Here is a 23,582-nt window from a genome sequence, read left to right as displayed (position 1 = left end):
TTTTTAAAGCTTCATTGCTCTCTTAATCCCTTTTTAGGACTCAAAGCCCCAGGTCTGTTCACCTGCTATGCATGGTTAATTTGTCTGTCTTGAAAGGGCCATAAAGATGGCAAGCAGATCATGTTAGTTGTTTAAACCCAGTCCCCAAGACTACTGAAACCAATGGGAGGATTCACTTCAGCTCTACAGTGAACACTGTCTGTAGAAGCTTTCAGATATGTTTGACATGAAAATCTTTATTAGACATCCTGCTTTGCAGAAACTACTAAATATACGTTTAATTGAGATTTCAGACTTATAGTATATAGGTAAATAAACACATTAAACTGCTTAATATAGTTGGAATAATAATATTAATAAAGATTTTGATGCTGCCAGGAGCATCAGCCTTGGTCCACTGATGAACTTTGTCACATCCTATTTTTTTAAGCATGAGTCCTTATAATGCATTTCAGAGAGTTGCCTATATCCTTTAAACTAAATAAATGCATAAGTGTGTTTCTGGATTAGAGCCAGAGGACTCAGCAGCTTGGAAGATTAATTTTTTTGAAAAATTTTAAAAAAGCAATACTGGCAGAGACAGGCTTGCTGTGTTTAATCATAAGTGTTAAAACAAGGCTGATTTCACTTTGGATTGAAGAATCCAATCCTGCTCAATTCTTTGGTAATTTGTGGTGCAGAGAGATTTCCATCCACCAACTGTGGATTATCTGACTACCAATTTTACTATTTGGAAATCCACTTGAACTGCATAATAGCAAATGCAACCCTGCATTATTTAACTGGTTTAACATTATTAACATTATTATTAACATGGATTATTTAACTGGTTGCGTTTCTGATGTATTACAGTCTCTATCAACTATTTTGCAGTTTCTAAATAGAAAAAAAGACAAATTACCACTTTTTCTTTTTTTTTCCACAGAAGTTTGTCCTAAATCATAATCCTATCCATTTATGCCAGGATCATGGCTTAGTTTATCTTAGTTATGCCATTCACCTCCCTGAAAGCCCCTTATAAGGACTCTTGGTAATAAACCCCAAAGTGCTCTGCTTTCAATGAGTTTTAGGTCTGAGATACTTGATTAACTTATTTATATCAGATGAAAATCTATGTGCATCTCTAAGCTGCTTCCTGCAGTTTAGAGTATGTCTACAAATAGATATTGCAGCTCAGCTCACAATCCATGGCTTCATTGTTCCTTGGGTACTAACATTTATAAACTGAAAATTTCCAACTCTGAAACTGAAGTTAAATGGCAAATTCTTCAGGTTCTTAGAAATCTCTTTATAAGCTATCTGTTTCTGAATAATAATAAAAAAATCATTACTTGTCTTTGTAAAGTGAAAAATGGAAAGAAGTATTTAAACGTGAAAAGAATAAAGCACATTCTGTGTGTGTGTTTTATGGTCTCTGTTAGGTACCTCAGGATGAATGGGGAGGATACCCAGCTGGTGGGAAAGATGAAGAGATCCCGTGCAGAAGAATGAGAAGTGGGAGCTACATTAAGGCCATGGGAGATGAAGAAAGTGGAGATTCTGATACTAGCCCCAAGACATCGCCAAAATTAACAGTTCGACCAGAGTCATTATTAAAATCCATTGGGCAAAGACCACTTGGAGATCATCAAAAGTAAGCTTCACTACACCTTTCTGGAAGTTGTCATGACTTGGATAACTTTTCCTTGTGTCTTATGGGCAATGGTCAGCTTCCATAGGAAAAAAATATCCAAGTGTAAAAGGTTTTTTTTTGGCTTAATTTTAACTTAGCTGCAGTTTCTTGTGGTTACTGGATGAAAACCTGCCATCTTCTTCCATCTGTGACATAAACCTTCTACTTCTGAATGAGTTTCTTATATTTACTGAATTAAATATATACATATTTTATGCCAAAAGTTCAAAGTTCTGTTTTTTTTTTTCTTCTCTAGAAGGATTGGTTTATATTATAATTTTTTGTTATTTTATTGCTTTCTCTGAAATAGAAAATATACTCTATTCTATACTAAATATAACATTAAATATATAATTGTACCATATTTTGGGTATTTTACACCTTTTTTTATCAGTGTAATGCTTTACGTATCAGCTATACCGTATCACAGTCATTTAAACACATTGTGGAGGATTTTGTTTGACTGGGTTATTTTTCATTCATATTACCATTCATGCTACCTACAATATGTCCTATTAAATAACTAAAGCAAATCTTAAATCTACACAGAAATACACAGCTATATATGTTTTCCAGTAGATCTTCATTTTCCTCTCCTTTTTATCTTTTCAATATATCATTTTATAAGTAAACTGTAAATATACTTGTCAGGGGAGTTTCAAAGTGGTAGCCTAATTTAGAATTTTCAGATTCTATTAATGCGTCTGGCTGTTTTTCATGGCTTTTCACTGGAATACAGACTGAAAAAATTAAGAGTGAAACCTTTGACCAAGTGTTGTTTATTGTTCTGTAGGTAATACCATATGGTTTACTGCAGTGACTCACCTTTTAATAAAATAAAACAAAAACCCTAGGCAAAAATCCTTTTGGCTTAATTAAATTGAATTATTTACCTTGCTATCTGCAAGAAAGCCACCAACTTTCACTATTATTGAAGAGTTTGTGCTGTCCCAGCCATTGCCTGGCTGGGTTCTGGGCACTGTTGTAGGCCAGGAATCATTCCCAGGGACACTTTGGTTGCAGTCATCTCAGTTTTGGAGGGTATGACTTACCTCATTTGTGCCACAAACTGAATTATTTTCTTAGACATTGTTCTAACTTTCCAAACACTTAGACCAAATAAAATACATTCTATGCTGTTCTTTGTTTCCAGATATGGTTGGGCCTTCCACAAGGGAATCTGGGTAGCAGCACAAATTTTCTAGTGTGTGACAGGTCTTGGTGCCAACAGCTTATAAACAGATTCAGACAGCAACTAAACATAACTAAACATACATATTCAAATAAGGAATGTATTTCAAGTATTCCTGATATGTTAAATCCTGAAGGCAAGTGCTTATTAGTAGGCCAGTACCAAATGTTGTATCTTCTGTTGGTTTTCCATGTATTGCAAACACACCACTCAAAATTTAATTGATTAAAGCACGGGTGCATGCTGATTCATGTACTGGGGTTGACAGCTGTGCTTGTTCATGGCCCCAGAGGATTTCCTGGCATAGTTACCACTAACGAGTTAGATAGGGAGGAAGCTCTTTTGTAACACTGTAAAATGTTATTAGGGGTTCTGTTGAAAATTTGTCACTAGCACTGGACTAAGAATAATTGAGCAGCCAGGCTGCTCCTGTTGACAGATATCTTTCAAGTCCTCAGTTTTTTCCTTAAGCTGAAGGGCAACACCTTGAATCTGCCAGCCTAACATTCATGGGTTTTTCCAGTGGACTTCAAGCAGAAATGTGACAACTATTCTGGTTCTTGTAAGCCATTCTTGCAAAAATCTGCAGATTTCAGCAATCCTAAGGCAGACAGAAAATTACTTACTGCACGGAAAAACTAAGTGCTGATGCTAAACTTGTGTTTTCACCACAAGCCATCTCCTCCCAGTATATCTATCTCCCTGTCACTGTGGTTGCCTTTCTGTCTGGTGGATGCCTATGAAGGATATAACAATAGATAATGGTTATGGAGCCTTCCTTCCTCCTACAGCATGGCTCAGTAATCCCCACTACAAACCCAGCACCATTTGTACCACTCATCACGCTGCTGAACCAGAAGCCAGGGCTTTGAACAGCATTCCTTCATGTGTAGCAGGGCTGAATATCATTTCTGGCATGTGTTATGAGAAATTACATAATTCAAGATGTCAGCTGCATTATCTGGCTTTTTAGGTTGTTTACCCAGATGCAGGGAGCTAGTGCACAGAAATAAAATGGGGGCTTAATTCTCTTAGTCCTCTGCTGGGGTGACAGGGTAGCTCAAATTGGGGTCTGCCAGAGCACAAATACACTTGCAATAAAAGCTGAATATTGATAGTTTTGGCAGCAGTATAAAAATATTTATTGGCTGCAAAACAAAAGTAGATGGATTTCATAAGAAAAAGCCTAGTTTTCCATCACTATCCTGAATATGATAAAATGAAAATTAGAGCAGCCTTCAGTTAACCTTCAACAGATGTTTGACATGTGTGTGTTTCTCCTCTGAGTATTGTTAGGCATCTTTGCAAGGTCTTTGTTCCCCATTTAAATTCTGTTTATGCCTCAACAAAAGTAAACCCTATTTTACTGGTTTGTGTTGCTCAAAGATTCAGCAAATTGAATATTAAAAGTTTCTAAACAATAAAAATGCATATTTGCACCTGAATAAATAAATACAAATAGATAAATGTAAATTATATAATAGAAGCATTAAAATTCTGAAATAATATCTTTTAGGTAGCTTTTGGAAGGGAGCATATTTTAGTCTGAGCTGGGGAGTGAGGAAGTGGAAGTGCATAGTCTGCCAGTGCTGGTTTATAAAGCTGACAAAAGCAGGTCATACACTCCACCACCTCCAGCCTGGGCCACCTGTGTCACCACTGCACACTGCCAAGGCATGGTTCAGGGACCTGCTCTGTTGGATGCAGCCACTCCCACTGTAGGATAAGAAAGCTTGGACAAAGGGTCAGGTAATGGACCTGGCTTATTTCCTAGTATAGCTATAGCATAAGGGGGCTCAATTTTTTTCTGGACTTTTCAAAAATTAAATGCACCTAGGTATCTAGACGGCTCACTGAAGATAAATGAATTTAAATTCTTTCTTTATGTTTCAAAAACCAAAATAGTATGTTGCATTACTTAGACCAATAACATCAAGTTGAAGGCCAGTATAATTTATTAGAATTATTAGGAAATTGCATTTGAGCAAATTATAATGCAATCAGACTTGCTGAGAGGGAGACAGGACACATACCTGAATCTGCTTCCTTTCAACTTTTTGTTTTCTTGGAATGGTGCCAGAAGTCCTATTTAATGTGCAAACTATGTTGACTCCCAGTAGCCCTGCGGGAAAAAAAAAAAAGTTAATTTTTATATATATTTTTAATTATTTTTCACTATTGATTATATAAAAGTGTTCAGATGTCAGTTTTGCTATACTAGAAGTGAAATGCAAACCCTATTCAGTCCATTGTTTTCTGCTGCACTGTGATGCTACTGATGATGAAGTTAAACTGTGTTGGAAGGCAGTAGTTTGTAAATAAACTGCTAGGCATTTTCACTTACATTAAAGATCAAAACAACTGAACAGTTTATGGAATGGATAGCTGAAACAAAGGGAGTGTCTATCCCTGTCCTAAATAAGTTTTGTGCAATTCTGGAAGAGGGACTGACCCCCATGATTTGTAAGAATATCCTTCCAACCTAGTAAATGCCATTTTTCTGTATTTATGACAAAACCAAGCAAAGCTGAGATGGAAGCAACAGAGGCACTGGGATCCAGAAAACAAAGCTGAAAATAAAACAAGAATTTTGTACTCTGAAATAGGAGAGCAATTCTGAAAAACTGAAGATAATACAGTTATTTGATGCTTTTTGTTTTCAGGGAAAATGTACTTAATATACTGATTATGTAAATGAACAGAATAATACTGTAGAAATAGAAAATTCCATTTTCAGTATCTCCTCTTTGAAGTGTTGTGAACGACTCTGAAAACCATCTCACCATTTAGTCAAAAGTGATAACAATAGCATTTAGCCCAAAGTAAATATGCTCTATTTGAAGATCATACTGGTATCACTCACACAAATGAGGAGTCATGCTGTGCTGAAGTTTTCCATTATGCTCTGAAGTGACTCACAGGAAACTATGAAGATGAAATAGGTTAAACTACAGTAAAATAAATTCAATGACAGCAATGTGTACTTTTGTTTTGTAAACCTCGAATGGCAGACTTTTCTGTTTCTGGTAGTCCAGACACCTTTAGCTTATGGGTGGGCAGACAGAAAGATGTGTGAGCACAGAGGTGGTACAAAAATGTAGTGTTTCAATGAGGAAGGAAATCTGCCATAGTACAAATTATTTGGCAAACTACCACAGTACAATATCAGTGTTACTTCAGGTTGTCTTGACAACCCAAGATTAAGTTTTTCACTTAATCCTCTGCCAGATTTTGGCCACTGTATGAAATGAGTATCTTAAATTATGAATCACTCTCACAGAGAGAGAGCATCTGTGCCTTCCTCAGATGTTTAACATCTTTGTTTTGTAGGTTGTTTACACCCATAGCACACCTGAAGAGCATGATGTATGTCCATATTTCAGCCCCTCTTACTCACAGTTTGGTACCTCAACACAAAGCACTTTATTCAGTATTGTAAGCTAATATGTCTAAAACCTGAAATGGTTGTCATGTTTTCTGGGTTTATAGTAAACCAGAGCAAAAGAATGACCTTTCACTGCTCTCCCTCTTTTTAGAGTGAGAGATTGCATCCATCCATGGCCACACTAACTTAATGCTTATCTGGACTGTTAATCCAAGGCATGTCCACATGTTCTGTTTTGCAGACTTTATTATGGAATCAAAACTCTTGTCAAAGCACACAGCAAGGGGATTAAACCACAACCAGATCTGACAGCACTTAGCTGCCAGACCCCTTGGCTCAGCAGGAATCATGGAACAACACAGGCTCCTCCAAGACATATGGGAAATCTCCAATAAAAAAAAAAATAAAAAAAAAAAAAATCCATTTGCAACCATTTGTGCTAACCATAACATGCTTACAACATGAGAAAGTTAAAGCCAGAAGAGAAGTTTGGAAGCAATGCATAAGACCAGCCCTGTGGGTTTTCATCCATCTTTGCTCAGGACAGTGAAGACTCCATTATTCTTTAGTGCCAAATAAATTTGTGTGTATTTCTCCTGAGACACACCCCTTGGCAAGCATACCCAGGAAAGGCTTTGGGTAAATGTGCACATGTGAGGAAGTGGGTGTGCTGCAAAAATGTCACAGACTGAGAGTTGAAGCACACCTTCCTTGCTAGAGAAATTAATGTCCTCTTTCAACATTATACATTGCTGTGCACCAGTGATCCAAGCCTCTTTTAATTTTTAAGGTAAACTACAATTTGCCATTAACTCTTCTAGATTTTAAATTAGGAATGTTTTTTAAGCCGCTCCTGAGAAATATTCTGAATAGAAGAGATGAGGAAAATCACTAGAATAGAAACCTTCATCTTTTATATGCTTTTTATTTATCTTTGGGTTTTTTCCCCTCAATCTTTTGACTCTAAAAAGCCTCATTACACACTTCATTAGTAGCTTTCTGAGGCCCTGTAGTGTAGTAGCATCTACTCAGAGTCTCTGAGGGGTGAAATTGGAGATTTACTGAGGAGAGTTTGAGGGCTAATTACAAAGCCTTATCAACTAATAATGTAATCAGAGGGCCACTGGCATGGTGATAGTCTTTGCTGCAGTCAATAAGATCTGGGTTACATTAGGCTGCAGGGTTAAGAAGGAATGCTGATGAAGGGCAGACAGTCATCTGGCTACCTAGGAAACATCTTTTGTGGGGTCAGAAGACATCCCCATCATTTCTTCCTTTGCAGAATAATAGCAAATGCAATGTTAGGAATCTTGTTCTCTGAGAAGTAGCACAGTGTGAAACACAGGGAGTCACTGAGCCCAGTTCTCCTGCCTCATTTTTGTACATACCAGCTTTATGTTGTAGGGCTGAAATGTATTACTCTGGATTAGAGATGAAAGGGGGATCCTAAGGCTATATACAAAGTCCAGAGTCTTTTCAGGAGTAAAGCAGGCTTTTCTCAGAAAAATGCAATTACATGACGGATTGTGTTGAAAATGCAGTAAAATTCAGGTCAATACAACAAGTATGAATAGTGACATTCAAGGGAAAATATGCTTCTCGTTTTTGGTATCTATTTGCTCCTCCTTCCAACAAATACGTTAGTTTTACTTTTCATTTGAAAGGGATCAAAATCTGATTTTCTCATTTGTTTAGTTTTCAATATAAACTAAATAGGACTATAAAGGATGTGTACAGAAACACTTCTTCAGGATAGGATTTGAAAATTAAGATGCTTTTGGTTAAAAAACCAGAAATTATATTTATATTTATATTTATATTTATATTTATATTTATATTTATATACATATACATATACATATACATATACATATACATATACATATACATATACATATTCCCTTTACCCAATTCTACTCAATTGCTTCTCCAGAAATCTTCAACTTCAGCATTGAAGGTCACTTATTTTCTTTAGATCTACTGGTTTTAATGGACTTACATGTGTGTTTAAATTAAGCTTATGTTCAGATGCTTTAATGAATCCTAATAGCCCATAGTCTACATTTGTTCTACCCAGTCAGGACTTTTTGCATGCGTACATGTATATGCACCTAAAGCAAAAAGAAAAAAAAGTGAGACAGCTTCCTGAAGAAATTAATGAATATTTCAATTCCACAAATGGATTTAGGAACACATATGCAACATTTGAGTTCTGCTTATATCCACAGACCCATTTGCTGAACTGCTATATGATGCTTTGAATGCCCTTTAAGTTTTTGCCATAGAGTCCACCTGAATTTTGTTGAGGCTGACCACCTTGTTGCCTGCTTGGCAGGAAAGATCAAAATACTATATTGGAACAAGACTTTTAGGATTAACTATAGATTAGCTATATGTGTAAATCTGTCACCTTTTAGAAAGTTTAGAATTTAGATTTCTCATATGCTACTTTTCTATTACATGCACATTTTGAGTCATTTGGAATACAGGCTTGATTGAGCCTACATCCTCTCTATCTTTGCAAGGAGTGATCAAATCACCAGACTGTTTAACGATTCTGATGATTTCCTCTCATTCTCTTCTGGTTCATGTTGTACCAAATCCCTAAACACTTACTGACAGTAAGAGTTCTGTCCTACCAGTGATTAGTAGGCATTTCATAAGGATAGAAACAGCAGTCTCCACCTCTTTCCTAGAATATTCCTGTAATAAATCAAATGTTAAGTATCTTTCAGGCACACTTTTTTAAAAAGTACTGGTCAGTGATGAACTATCTAGGCATCTAAATAATTACATTTGTCCCAATTTCTCATATCTACCAGTGATCAAAGAGAAGATTCAGACTGGCAAATATTAGAAAAATAATTCTTTGCTACAGATATATTTATGAGATTTATGTGCACTTTCTGTTTTCTAAAGAGCCAAGCTAAATGTGCTATTTGAAAGGAGAATCAGACTTAATGTCTACACTCTTGAGTTCTCCAATGGGCTGCATGCAGGCACATCTGGGCCCCTTTGCAGAGCTCTATTGACTCCAGCAGGACTCCATGGAGATACAGCGTGACTCGCAGCTGCTGTACAATGGCACTGCTGGCTAAGCTTAATCATTAGAGTCTGGTCCATGGGTTATTTCATGTATCTAGAAAGACATAGTTAAGATAGATCCAGATAGAGAAATGAATATCCATTGAAATGCAAATCTCTCAATAAAATAGGTTTTGATAACTGCTGCTACTTTGGTAATTCTAATGCACCTCCCTTTTAGGCACCCAAGAGGAATACTTTTACAAATTTTATCTTTTTTGTCCCAGAAAGATACTTCTGAATTGCATATACTGATTTGAACAGAAGTGATTGTACTTTCTTTAATGTTCCTATTCATTCTCACATCTTTGCACAAATGCAGGCATGATCATGAAAATAAAAAGATATGATTTTAGAATATGGCAATTCCAAAAATTAATTTGATGGAACATGGACTTTCTTTATATTGGATGCTCCCTGAATAAAGATGATAAACCCATTCAGAGTCAGAAGGTGACCTTCTTGCTGCAACTTGTAGAGGCCTCAGAAGATGTTAATTCACTTTTGGTGCCTTCTTGACCCAGGGTGCACTGGTGGCTGAACATTTGACAGAGAAGAGCCACTCTGGGGAGTGATCACTATTTTGAATGTCAGTAGATCAAGGAATGACCTTGGCAAGTATATTTCTGGCATCAGAATCATACTGTTTTATACAATGGTATTAGGTTTATGACAAAGTATGTGATGTCAATCACTTACTAGAAAATGAAGATAGTAAAAAACCAAAACTAAAGCAGTGTGACTGAGAAATCCCTTTCTCAGGAGTTATAAAGTTCATTATTGCCCTGGGGTTGTCTTGGCTATCAAGTGTTGCTGCTCAGGGATTAGAATTTGTAGAAGGAAGGTAGGGGGTTTCTAGCTTCTGCCCTGTACTCAGCTGTAGTGGGCTAAACCACATTGGCACTGGTGATGCCACACTTCAATTCCTGTATCCAGTTTTGGGCCCCAAGTTTCAAGAAGGACATGGGGAAATGCTGGAGCATGTCCAGACAAAGGCAGCAAGGCTGGGGAAGGATCTGGAGCACAAGTCCTGTGAGGAGCGGCTGAGGGAGCGAGGATTGTTCAGCCTGGAGAAGAGGAGGCTCAGAGGAGACCTTATCACTCTTTACAGCTGCCTGGAAGGAGGTTGCAGCCAGGCAGGGGTCAGCCTCTTCTTGCAGTGGCAGGACAAGAGGACACAGTCTTAAGCTGCACCAGGGGAGGTTTATGCTGGGCACTAGAAAGAGGTTCTTCACACAAGGGTGATTGGATATTGGAATGGGCTACCCAGGGAGGTGGTGGAGTCACCGTCCCTGGAGGTGTTTAAAGCAGGACATGGCAGTCAGTCCCATGATCTAGTTGACAAGGTGGCGTTAGGTCATTGGTTGAACCTGATGATCTCAGAGGTCTTTTCCAACCTGCTTGATTCTGTGTTTTTGTGATTTTTTTGTATTGTTTTGACCCTGGACTAGCTATAAGTTGTAAAACTGTGCCATTTTCTAATTCTGGCATTTCAAGCTGTCCTAAAAGGACATTGTTACCATACATACCTTTTCACCAAATAAGAAAACAATTCATCTTCTGCAAAACATGCAATATCTGCATAAGTCCTGGTGCAGTAATGTGTGTGGTAAATCTAGCTCACAGCAATACTTACCATGCAGCAGTGACAAGAGACTTCAGGAAACATTCCACAAACCATCCTGGGTGTTCATCAGCATCTGATCTCGGTGACCACAAAGGATGGGCCAAATGCTACACAAAGGGGTAGATTTTGACTGAGTGATGTGAGGTGCTGTGGCATACATCACAGTGGGAATGCCTCAAATCCCCCAGCGCCATATGTGAATTCACCGTGCTACTTCAGACACTGTCCATGCTCCCATAAAATTTCCAAAAGTTATATAAAACAATGGAATTCAGGAAAAAAAATAAAAATTATTATTATTATTATTATTATTATCTCTGACATTTATAAAGTATCTTGTTCCTTTAACAAATACACCATTAATATAAAAATAAATAGAAGGTTAAATATTAGATTGCTGTAGATGAGGAAATAAAAGTCTTTTTGTTATCGTTAGTTAATGGCTTTCCCTTATCATTAGTTAATGTGCTATTGCAGCTACTGGATTAGCTTGCATTATCATTCCTTTCATTAAAACATGTTCTAAATAGCTCTGTGGTTTTCCAAGTCTTCTGCTAGAAAGGCCTAAATTAGGAAAAGATAAGGAGATGTAGACATCCTTTTCCATGTCTTGAAATCTCTTCACAAACCTTATGTAGTGCTTTTTGATTGCAGTACAAGAAAACTTAAATTTCTTTCTATATTTTTGATATATGTCCTGTTAAGGATGACTGTAAGACAAGGAAAAGCACGAATTTAAATTGAGGGTTTGGAGTCAAAAGAATGTTATAAAATCATCCTTTTTTGTTTCTCTGGGTTTGAGTTTTTGTGCTAACAAGAGTTAGCATATCTCATTGCTTGTTGTAAGGTTAAAGAAACAGGTGTTTTCTTGCAATTATTTTCCCCCATTCTGCTCTTAAATTTTACTCTTGATGAAGTGTGGGCAAGAACAGTTAGTTTGCACAAGAAGTCAAAGAGGTTTTGGATTAGTGGTAGCCTCCTAATGAGGGGGTGGGATTGCGTGGCCGTAGCAGGTTGAGCAGGACTTTGATGACAAATAGAGGTGTTAGTGCTACATTTGAAATCTGCAGAGGACAGAAGGGTAAATGGCCCAGGGATGACTTTCAGGGGGTGTTTTAGAAGATCTTGAACAGGAAACTGTGAGCTGGGACTTAAAGACAGAGCAGTAAGGATTAGGATCTGTGTGGGTCAGGAATGAAAAAGAGCTGTCCTTGGGGGTTCTGGTAAAAGTGAATGCCTTTTGGGGGAAGGGGCAGCTTTCAAGTAGGAGCATCAGGACACGTGAGATTTGGATACAGAAACCTGAGTTTTTGCAGGTTAGAGAAATGCAAGAAAATGGAGACTGTAATGCAAGACTCTTAGGGACTGCTTAGGACTGCTTGTGCACTACTGTCTTCTCCCTTATTCTTGATCTATTTTTTGTTGGAATATGCAGCCTAACCTCAGTGCCATTCATTCTGTACCAGGGTGACAGGTATGCTATCAGTTCCCAGATAAGCATGTCATGCTGTAACTCACTTTATCTGGTTACAATACAGTATTTTCCCCTCCCTGAACACTCAGGCAATCTGCTGAGTGCTGAATGTGCTGTTGCAAATTTAGCTATCTTCACTGGGAGTCCTTCACTTTTAGAGTAGAGGTTCTTAACAGCTACAAGGTCATTACATGGAAGTGCTTTTTTTCCCCAAAATTTCTTCAGGTTTTGAGCCTTGCTTTCAGCTAAGATATTTCTCATTAAATTTAAGACCTCTGCCTGGCTGCCATGAACTTCTTCTGAAGCCAATGGAAAATAGAAAGTAACCCTTGGGGGCAGAAAAGCTTTTATAAGACATCTCTTCCTAAAATCTAGTCTATTCAGAAAAGCAAGTAGGAAGAGAGCAGACATACTAATTTAATTTTTCCCATTAGTGTCACCCTATTCCTCCTTTTCCGCAGTACTGATTTTTAGAGCCATCTCCTTAATGTTACTGTTTATATTTATTTAGTGGTCCTGGAGATGATCTGTTAAAACATCTCATTTGCACATGTTTGTCTTGCCTTTCTGCAGTGATCAGCTGAGATATAAGATCATCTATGCTACTACAGAACATAAAAGAAAATTATTTTGTTTTTTCAAACAAAAGAACTTTTATGTTTTGGAAATGGTCAATAATTTTGTTCCTGAGCTTATAGATAGATTGGATGTCATTAACGAGTAAGCATTCACTAAGACATTGATTGTGTTTTCTAGTATTGTTGACAAGCATGAGACTTCCTTGAGTAGCAGAGCATGACATTTGAGAGCAACTTCCCTATGTAACTCTGGTATTACACTTCTAGATCATTTTTATAGCAAGGTCATAATTTTCACCATGCATCAACACATTTATCCTAGAGGATAACTTCAAGATTACATCTTAGAAATAAAAACTAATAATTTCTATTTATCAGGAAAATTTCAAAGTGTTAAGCAAATTAGTGTAAAATTGCCTTTACTGCATTTTATGGCTTTTATATGTAATATTTCTTTTACTTTGCTGCAGTTCCATGGATCAATTAATCTCCTCTGATAAATGAAAAATTGTTTAACTATCAAGTAATATCCAAACTCATTCATCAAAACTCAGCTGCCTAGCAGTACAATGGAATACTGGGCTTCTTTCCATAAGAAATTATTGCTGTAAAAATTGTTGATGGCATTTAATGATAACAATACCTAAGAAGGAACCAGAATCCCATTAATTAAATACTAGGTTGTTAAGCATTATTTAGCAAAGGGGACAGCTATTAGAATCAGGCTTAAATGAATTAATCTTAAGTATTTCATACAGTAATTTCTAATTTAATTCTATTCCTTCTATCTTTTCTTAATGTGGCCCATGTTTTAATGAAGTCTCAAATATCTCTTTAACAAACTGTTTATGAACTCAGAACCTAGGTTTTGCCACCCGAGGATGACAAACAGAACATCCAGGAGGGACTTATTTGTTTTGAAAAACACTAATGTAACATCATCAAAGAGATTACTGAAAGTACCAGACAGTCTCTTTGCCCTTGTGGGCATACCTGGAGTAGTATGTCCAGGTCAGGAGTCCTCAGCACAAGAAAGATGTGGACCCCTTAGATCAGGACCACAGGAGGCCACAAGATGATCATAAGGCTAGAGCACCTCTCCTGTGAAGACAGGCTGAGAGATCTGGGGGTGTTCAGCCTGGAGAAGGCATCCTTGCAACATTCCAGTATATAAACAGGGCTTTTAAAGAAGAAGGAGAGCAACTTTTTGCTTGGGCAGGTAGTGATAGGACAAGAGGTAATCAGTTTTGAAATTAAGAGATTTAGGTTAAATTTTAGGAAGAAATTCTTGACAGTGAGGGTAGTGAGACACTGGAATAGGTTGTCCAGAGAAGTTGTGGTTGCCCATCCCTGGATGTGTTCAGGGCCAGGTTGGATGGGGCTTTGAGCAATGTGGTCTAGTGGGAGATGTCCTTGCCCTTGGCAGAGGGTTGTGATCTTCAAAGTCCATTCCAACAGAATCCATTCTGTAATCACATAAGTAAGTAAAGCATATGCAACAATCAGAATGACACAGTCAGTCATCAGCCCATCCATAGAGGAAAGGAAGTTTAGTTATATCCTGCAACTAAATGTGAGGCTTTACACCACTTCACCTAATCTATTTGTCTTCATACCTATGGGAACAAAAAAATGTTCTTGTTTTTATCACCTAGAACCAAATTAAACCCACTATCAGACTGTTACCTTAATCATGGAATTACTTTGACTGTAATGACTTAATTAACCTCTGAGCACATAACTGCAATAATCTCATACATTTTCATTTTAGTTTTAGCAGTTATAACATAGTTTCTACATAGTTTATCTCTGGCATGAGGTTACAGAGACATTCCATAGAAGGAACTGAATACACAGGAAGAAATTAATTGTTTTTTTCCTCCAGGGAAATTTCTTAGGTTTTGGAAATAATGCCTGCATTGAACAAATATTAAAACAAAACACATGCCTTTTTTTGCTTCACCAGCTCTGTTGCTCTTCTTTGGATATGCTCCAGCAAATTTATTAGGAAAAAATTCTTCATTGAAATTGTTATCAGGCATTGGAACAGGCTGCCCAGGGAAATGGCTGAGTCACCATCCCTGGGGGTATTTAAAGGACATGTAGATGTGGTACTTAGGGACATGGTTTAGTGGTGGACTTGGCAGCATTCAGTTAGCAATTGGATTCAATGATCTCAGAGGGCTTTTCCAAAGCAAATAATTTTGTGAATCTAAGGCAGATGCACCGAGGAAGCAAGGTTATGTCTTTGTCAACCCCGAGAAGGGAGAACACATGGAAATACCTGGGAACAGACCTTCCAAGTATAAGGGTCTCTAAATCCCATCTGCTCTTGCAGCTGCTGGTGTGAGGGAATACTGGATCATCACCCATCAGACATCAAAGGACATGTCCACGTGGGGAGATAGATCTCAGTGCTCTGCTTTTCTAGGCAAAAAATACAAAACGATGAAATGTTTGAGATTCCTCCAAGAGTGCCCCTCAGGGTTTGCATCCAAACTGAGTTCTTCCTCAAGCACCAGCCTATGGTCATGTTTGATAAATATGGTTTGAGAAACAAAACCCTGGTTTGTGCTTCGTCTTGTGACAGGAGTTGAAACTGTGCCTTTCTCACTCACTGGTTCTTACAGAGAGGAGACTTCCCCCTTCACAGGGGAATTTCCAGCAGCCCAGGCACATGTCACAGACACTGCTGGACTGAACAACTCTGCCAGCTCAGCATGAAGTAACTGTATGGTCAATATTAGGCATTCAACTGGCACAAATCTATTTTCCCAGAAGTGTTTTTGTTCAAGTTGCCTTTAAGGAATAAATATAAAGAGCTGCCTATTTACCATATGAAACCAAATATTGTCTTGGACATTAATTCATTTCTGCATTGATATGCTGGGGAAAGTTCTGAAATATAATTTACAGAGGTTCTGAGAACTCTGGTGTACCAGTTTAATGTTTTGTATTCAAGGCAAAGTACTGCACTTTTCTCAGATTCATTTTCCTGGAATGTTAATCAATACATTTAAAACAAAACATGAAGACTAACATATTCTCAGTGTGAAAGCATACAGAAGAGGGCTCAGTGTGGTGTTATAGTCCCAGTCCTGCAAAACGGGAAATGTGTTGTAGAGCTTCATGCAATTGCTCTGAGGAGTCATTAATTTATTTTTTAGCTGAACATGGGATATTTTAATCTTTTGAAAAACTATATCAATTCTTTGAAGATAAAAGGGCTCTTGATGCCTAAAATCCTGATGAAAACCAGATTTTATCTATGAAGATTTTTAGTTACTTTGGTTTGTGCTTTAGCTCTGTTTTTTGTTCCTGTTGACCTAGACATTGTCTTTTAGTAAAGTTCAGCATTAATAGCCAGGAGGATTGATGATGTTTAAATAGAGCAAAGACTTAAAATTTTATATTATCTAGGTAGCAGAGTCACAGATAGATTCTCTGCTTGTGCTAAGACACTGGGCTACAGCAGGTCTGTGATGCTTTATAAAGAGTAAGAGTTGGACCCAGGGGAGTGGGTTTGTGTGTCTCCTACAAATTACTGTCTTTAGTGTCCTAATTGATTCCATCTGTAGTTTTACACCCTTTCCCTTTTTTTCTTCCTCTTTTCCTTTGTAGTCAGAGCTACCTTCAAACTGCAAGTGACGTGCCTGGGGGTCACAACCTGGATCCCTCTGCAAACTACAATTCCCCAAAGTTTCGCTCAAGGAATCAGAGCTATATGAGAGCAGTGAGCACGCTCAGTCAGGCCAGCTGTGTTAGTCAGGTGGGAAATTCTTGTTATAATTTTTCTTATAGGTTAACTGCAGATGTGAGAGTTGTAACTAGTGGATGGTTTTAGTTTTTTTTTGCATTTTTAAAATTAATATCAAACTGAGGATGTGAATTGTGGAAGTAATTCAATTCTAAGGAATGTAACTCAAAATTCCAAGAAAAATACTGAACGCTAGAGGCAAAGAGACACTATAAAACATGACATGTTCCATTTTTTTTTTCATTAAAAATATAAGTACTGGTGTTTTTCTTTTCAGTCCATATTAAATATTTAAATGTTAAGAAGATTCAGACTGAGCATGAGGAGTACACTTCTACAGTACTCATCATTTGAAAATACCCACTCTGATGTCAGTAAACGTGGGTTGCCAGATTAAGATATAGATTGAGAAAAATATGCTCCAAAGGAGCAGTGATTCATCCTAAATCAAATCCCTCACTCTTTTTTGGGTGAGAGAGTAAGTTACATTAATTCTACTATGTATGGGGATCCCTGAAAAGGTGCCGTTTTTCTCCCTACTGGTTTTATGTCTGTTAGTCCTAACTCATTGTAAAGTGAGGTCTGAATCACACCTGAAGTGCAATAAGCCATAATGTGCATGTTTTATTTAGGAGAGGACTTTACATAAAACTCCCAATGTTTCTAACGTTTATTGGTCCTGACTTTTTTCCCTGTGTTGTTTCATGACAGATGGGCCCTGCCCTCTTCTCAGACATGGTACTCAATATTTCTTTGACCATTTAGTGAGCCACCTAAGGGTATACATACACAATGGTTATGTTAAAAGAGAAATCTTTTTAAAGCAATTTCATATTCATTCATATTCGATTTGTATTGCATGGCTATTCAGGCCTGGATTCAACTCATCTAACTTGAGGCTTTTAACTGAGGCAACAACTAAAGCTTCCTCTGTAGTTAATGGAGCAAAAGATTTTCTTCCAGGGCAGTGCACATCCCGAGTGGGCTGGGAGCCCTCTGGAAATGCTTGTCAGTCTCCCTGCCTGTAGAGAGCTGGGAGGGGCTAGTCACCTGACTAATGCCCTTCAGTCAAATTCCTTTATTTATGTGAGGTAATTCTAAATACAATCCTATGCAGCACACATTAGAATTAGAAACAATCATTTTCCAAACCTTTCACTATTTCTTTTTCACAGCTCTCTTGTGAAAACTGTTGCCATCATTCTGATGCCTTGTGTTTGGTTATTTTGTCTTTTTTATTACACTCTACTTTTGATAAAGTTTCATGTGTATTAAATCCTGCATTCAAAGCAAATGCTGTCAGCTGCCACCTAACAATGTTCTCACATAGAACTAGTCTAACATCTTCTGCCTCTGACCATGTCTGTGCACAGTGTTCACTGAGCTGTCTGTGATGATTAATTGGTTTCAGTAGTGGTTAAAATTCTTTATTTCAGTATGCATTACCTGGAAGGTGTCTACAATAGATTTCATTTGCAGGTAGATTGCTCAATTGGCCAGATTAACTAAGCCTGCTGGATATAGCTCCTTGCTTTTTCAGTGTCCACTAACCTATGCAACTTTGTGTTAGCCACACACTTCCTACCTCACAATCCAGGTATTTCCAGACCATTGGTAAATGAATTTTATAGATATTACCCAAAGCAAATGTATTAAAATATCAACTTCTGAACATCTGCTGTTTCCTGTTCTTTTTCCATGACACCATCCTCCTCTTGTTCCATCTACATAATAGCAGTTTGTATAATTTATGGTATTTTTTATGCTTTTTTGTTGCGAGATCCTTCCTTTTTCACACCTGACAAAGCTTAGACTCAAGAAGAACGCTGAATTCCATGGTTTATATTTTTAATTTAAGTTTGAAAAATTTTAATTTTCTATTGTCAATAACTTTAATTTGAAAGAAGTGGCTAAGACTGTAGACTAAGAGTCTACAGACTAAATTACCATCTATTTCCTGATCAACAATTTTGCAAAATAGTTCAGAGTAACATTTTTTTGATGTCTTTGAGATTGCATTAGTCTACTTAACTTTATTAAAAGCAAATTTTATGAAGAGTAATTTAATCCTTTTCAGAAGATTTTTAGTAGCCAAAATGTCGTGAGCAAAATTAAAATATCAGTTATTCATAATCATCAGAACTTCTCTATAAAATTTCCATTTACTTAACCAAAACCCTAAAACGTTTAAAACATTTGATGGGACTCTTTTTCCATAATGAATAAAGCACTAGGAGCACTTAGCAGCTGTATAGGAAAATTAATACCAACAGGATGTGTAATTTAGCGATGCCATAAATTTAACTTATAAAATTATTCATAGTGATTCTGATTTCTAGCACTCACTTTTTAGAAAAAAAAAATATTTTCAGAAAGTCATGCAAGTATCTGTCCAGTGTTAACTTCCTATCTGATTTTGGATGAACATCATATTGAATTATTCAGGTACATTAACAGTTAGGGCTGCCTTCAGTGAACCTTTGAAAAATGCTGTAGGTAGAATTAACACACTAATCTTCAAAACAGCAACATATGGTTACCTACTGAGAGGTTCCCCAAGCTGGCCACTCTGCCTAAGCCCTGTTTATCATGAAATTTGCCTCTGAGAAGGCTCAGAGTTGCATCGTGCCCAACCTGCAAGGCAGGGCTGGCAGGTGGGTGCTGGGTCCTGCCCAGGCAGTGCAGGGAGCTGGAGCCTGCTGCTGCAATACCCCAAGGGAACAGCTGGCAGAGGCTCCAGGAGGCACCGCTGGGCTGCTCTGCCAGACAGGGTTCCACAGCACACCTGCTGCTAGAAGTATCAGATTTTATATAATGCTGCTGAAGAAAAGGTTCTTCCATGGCAGTGAATGCCTAACCCAGTCTGCCAGGGGGTGAGTTTGGCTTAGGTCCCTTCTCAACTATGGCTGAAGATATTAAATGCAACATTAATGTAACGTGTGATGCATTTAATATAGACCTGTGAACAGCTGATGTAAGTTAAACAGTGTGAATGTGATCAGAAGGGATTACTACATTTTAACTATTTGCTAAAACAGTTCTTCATCAATGTACAGGTGTCCATTTGAGATGTTGAGGCCGTGATGATCACAAAAAAGCAAGTCAAAAATCAAATGCATTGTTGTTGTTTATTCAGATGAGTGAAGCAGAGGTTAATGGACAATTTGAATCGGTGTGTGAATCAGTGTTTAGTGAAGTTGAAGCTCAGGCAATGGATGCCCTTGACCTCCCTGGGTGTTTCCGAACAAGAAGCCACAGTTACTTGCGTGCCATTCAGGCAGGCTATTCCCAAGATGATGAATGTATACCTGCGCTGACATCTTCCAACATCACCTCAACCATCAGGTCAACCACAGGTAAGCAAGTCTCCACTGACCCTTCCACTGCTCTGCATGTAAAAACAGATCAGCTTGTTTGCTAAAAGGATGTTTGACACTAGAAACATTTTCCCCTGTGTAGAGATAATGTTTGATACCAGCATTCGTATGTTTTTAATACTGTACCATTGTGGCTGTATCTTGGAATAAGCTCCTTCTGAGAAGAATCCTGCATGTATAATGTAATGGACCTGGATTTTTGACCTCCATTTCACATATGTACAGCAATTGAAGTGCAAATATGAAAATGCAAGTGCAAATTGTATCACTTCAATATTGTTAGACATTTATGTGGCTTATCTATCAAGTAATTGATCTTATAAATGAGATTAGTTGTGCTAATTTTCATTTAGGTTGTTAAAATACAAAAAAAAAAAAGAGAAGTAATATTAAAAATATTTGGTCTAAATACTCGAAGGCATTTAATGTAAAAGATAATTAATTACTTTTAGGGAAGGTAACCAATTTTATCGGTGCACTCAATTGTAAACGTTTTGGCAAGCTTCACACATCTATTACTCATCAGTAGCCGTCAACATTCATTGTTGCAACACTCACTGTTAAGATCTTTTAACATTCTTCTGGAAATTTATTTTTTCTTATTAGTTGCTTAAAAAAGACAATTTTTTATCCATTTTAGAATTTTAGCATACATTGCTAAAGAAAAGAAAAGACTGAAGAGTAGGTAGGGGTAGAGAAAAGATTGCGCAATGAGCTGGTAAATAATTAAAGTTAAATCTATAGGAAATATGTTCTCTTTGTAAACTGGTCCAAATTCACTTCTACCTTTCCAAGTATATTAATGCAAGTTCCTAATTATGCCACATACTATTAAGTTGTAGTGCAAGCTACCCATCTACAAAAGGTACAAATGAGTGCAAAATGTATCATATAAAAATACATTTTAAATTATTTGCTTGACACATCTGTTGTATAACAGAACAGTGGGAGCTTAGAAAGGAAGCTGTGGTTGAATAACATACATTTGCATTCCAGAAGTAGCATAAAATGTTATTTTATCTTAAGCATGGTATTTTAATTGTTATATAAAACTTTGTGTAAAACTAGAAATTGTTGCTTACAGTGCCCCCTCTAGGGATGTTTCTGTTCTTTGATTAACAGAGATGCTATCATGATATAAAATGAGATATTATTTCTAACCCAGAGACTAATTTTCATCTTTCTCATATATTACTGTGTGAATATTATGAAGACACTTTCAATGGCAAAAGACACAAATAGATGCTTATTTTGGAGTCTGACTCCAAGGACTAAATTGGAATATTTTCAGAATTACCTTGGTTACCAAGTGGTCTGATTTTTGTCTAAGCTGTCTCAAGTTTATATGCTACATAAGCCCAAAATTCTCACAGAAAAGAATTTCTTTTATTTTCCTCAGAGTGACCAAGCTGAATAATATAATATTTTTTGGAATATTTTTGGGTAGTAAGTATGTTTGCATCACAGTGTTTTCATACTTATGAAAAATGTTTTGTATTGATTAGTAGTCTGCTGGTTAAATGCTGCAGTTTTGAAAATTTTAACCTTCATTTCACACATAACTTCTCCCTTATCTCAGATATGATTTGTCAGATTGATTTTCTTGCCCACAATGTAATTCTTCTTCTTTGTTGTGGTGAGGTGATATTGATAATCTGAAGAAAAAGATTATCTGAGGTGTTTTCCTGATCCAAAATAATTTCCAAGCCTATGGACCGTATAGAGTTTTGAGTGTCATCCTATAATTAAAATGTCATCTCTGTGCCACTGAGCAAGTTTGTTCTCAGCTTCTATAGAAAGTAAATATGCAAATCAGAAATAATTATCTGATATACAAGAAGAGTAAGGATTATGTGATTCACTTTTAAGGGAAACTTCAGTTGCCAAATAAGTTCTTGCTTTTAAAATCCTAGGTGTAATTCTTCCATTTTTTTCTCTCTTCAGCCCTTGTCACTTTGGAGGGAGATGCTACATTTCCTATCCTTACTATGATTTTTACAAAAATCTTACTTCTTCATCCCTTTCTGAAAATTGTAAAAGAAGCAGTTGCCTGAAATGTGAAAATGGTGTTGGCAGATATTTGACATTCAAATAAATGTCAGAAAGGTCAGACTTTCACTTCAGTTTTTAGTTTCAATTAAGTCTTTTGAATTCTTAAGAAAATTACATTAACTTCTTTTTAGCTTCTGATGTAACAAATTCTTCTTGGCAAAAAAACTAAATTAATTTTTTTTATAAAATTAACAGTCATTTCAATTAAATTATTCCATTCAATTTTAGTTATATAGGTCATGACTGCCCCTTATCATTGTCATAAAAAAATTGATTCATAACACACAAGCTTAGCTAAAAATTAATTATTGTAACTAAAAATATAAACCTAAAATAAAAGAGTAGTATTTGATCTCTGAATTCAATTACAAAATTATAGAATATATATTTACAGCATGCATTTTCCTAAAATATTTCTAGATGCATTAATAACTTTCAGGAGGTTGCAACTATAATGAATATTATGTGGGACATTATTAATGGACTCTGCTAACAGGATTTTCTAATAGATGGAAAAAGAACTACCAGTGTCGGGCTCTTCTTAACTGCATACAACTTTACAAAGCCCAATGAAACATTGGTAGTAAAGAACACAACTTCTGCACAGATCCACATAGTTTAATTATTTGTGGAACCAGTCTTCTCCACCTTGGCCTTGTGACAAGGCCAAGGGCAGTCCCTGCTGCCCCAGCTGAAAATGAATGAGACAAGTGACACTGAAAAGGAGGCACCAGCATTGCTGGCCCATGGTTAGCGAGACCTGGCCTGTGTTACTCCTGCTGAGACTCTTGTTTCATTGAGGTTAGGGCATTTCTAGCCATCACATTTCATTTTGTGAGGAGATAATGAACCCAGTAAAAGATACTTGATGTTAAAAGCCCTGAATGGCAGCATATGCTTTCTGTCTCTGAACCAAATCCAGTCACAGCTGTCAGATGCACAGCTGAGAAAATACAGCTCCAGCTGCTGCTGCCTCCCACCTCGTTCCTGCATCACAGACAACATGTAATTTCCTGAATGGGAAGTCACTGAATGCAGTAGTCATCCTAAGTGCTACTGACTTACAGCTCTGCTGCTCCTGCAAGCGAGGCTTCACTTTTCAGGAAGAGTTCATAAAAACTGGGTCACTTTCCCAGGTAGTACCAGCCCGGCTCCCTGCTGTCTGAGCACATCACGGCACTGGCAGCTCGGCAGGCTCCTTCCCGGTACCAGGCAGGGAGTGTGGCAGTGTGGCAGTCAGGGAGTGTGGCACGGTGGCAGGCAGGGTGTGTGGCACGGTGACAGGCAGGGTGTGTGACAGGCAGGGATTGTGGCAGTGTGGCAGGCAGGGAGTGTGACACTGTGCCAGGCAGGGAGTGTGGCAGTGTGGCAGGCAGGGAGTGTG

At 37.4% G+C, this 23,582-nt stretch overlaps 1 protein-coding gene across 14 annotated transcripts in view; it reads left to right on the top strand.

Moving 5' to 3' along the window:
• DLGAP2 (DLG associated protein 2) overlaps positions 1 to 23,582 on the top strand; it is a 451,519-nt gene that overhangs the window by 377,483 nt on the left and 50,454 nt on the right. For all 14 annotated transcript variants that reach the window (XM_015621029.2, XM_015621018.1, XM_015621017.1 and 11 more), the window contains 3 exons: positions 1,422 to 1,633; positions 16,634 to 16,781; positions 19,906 to 20,125. In XM_015621029.2, coding sequence (XP_015476515.2) covers positions 1,422 to 1,633; positions 16,634 to 16,781; positions 19,906 to 20,125 — 580 coding nt within the window. The remainder of the gene's footprint in view (positions 1 to 1,421; positions 1,634 to 16,633; positions 16,782 to 19,905; positions 20,126 to 23,582) is intronic.

The sequence above is a fragment of the Parus major genome, chromosome 3, assembly GCF_001522545.3.
Source record: "Parus major isolate Abel chromosome 3, Parus_major1.1, whole genome shotgun sequence".
Classification (NCBI taxonomy): domain Eukaryota; kingdom Metazoa; phylum Chordata; class Aves; order Passeriformes; family Paridae; genus Parus; species Parus major.
Note: the sequence above shows the minus strand (reverse complement) of the source record. Positions and strands in the feature narration are given on the sequence as shown.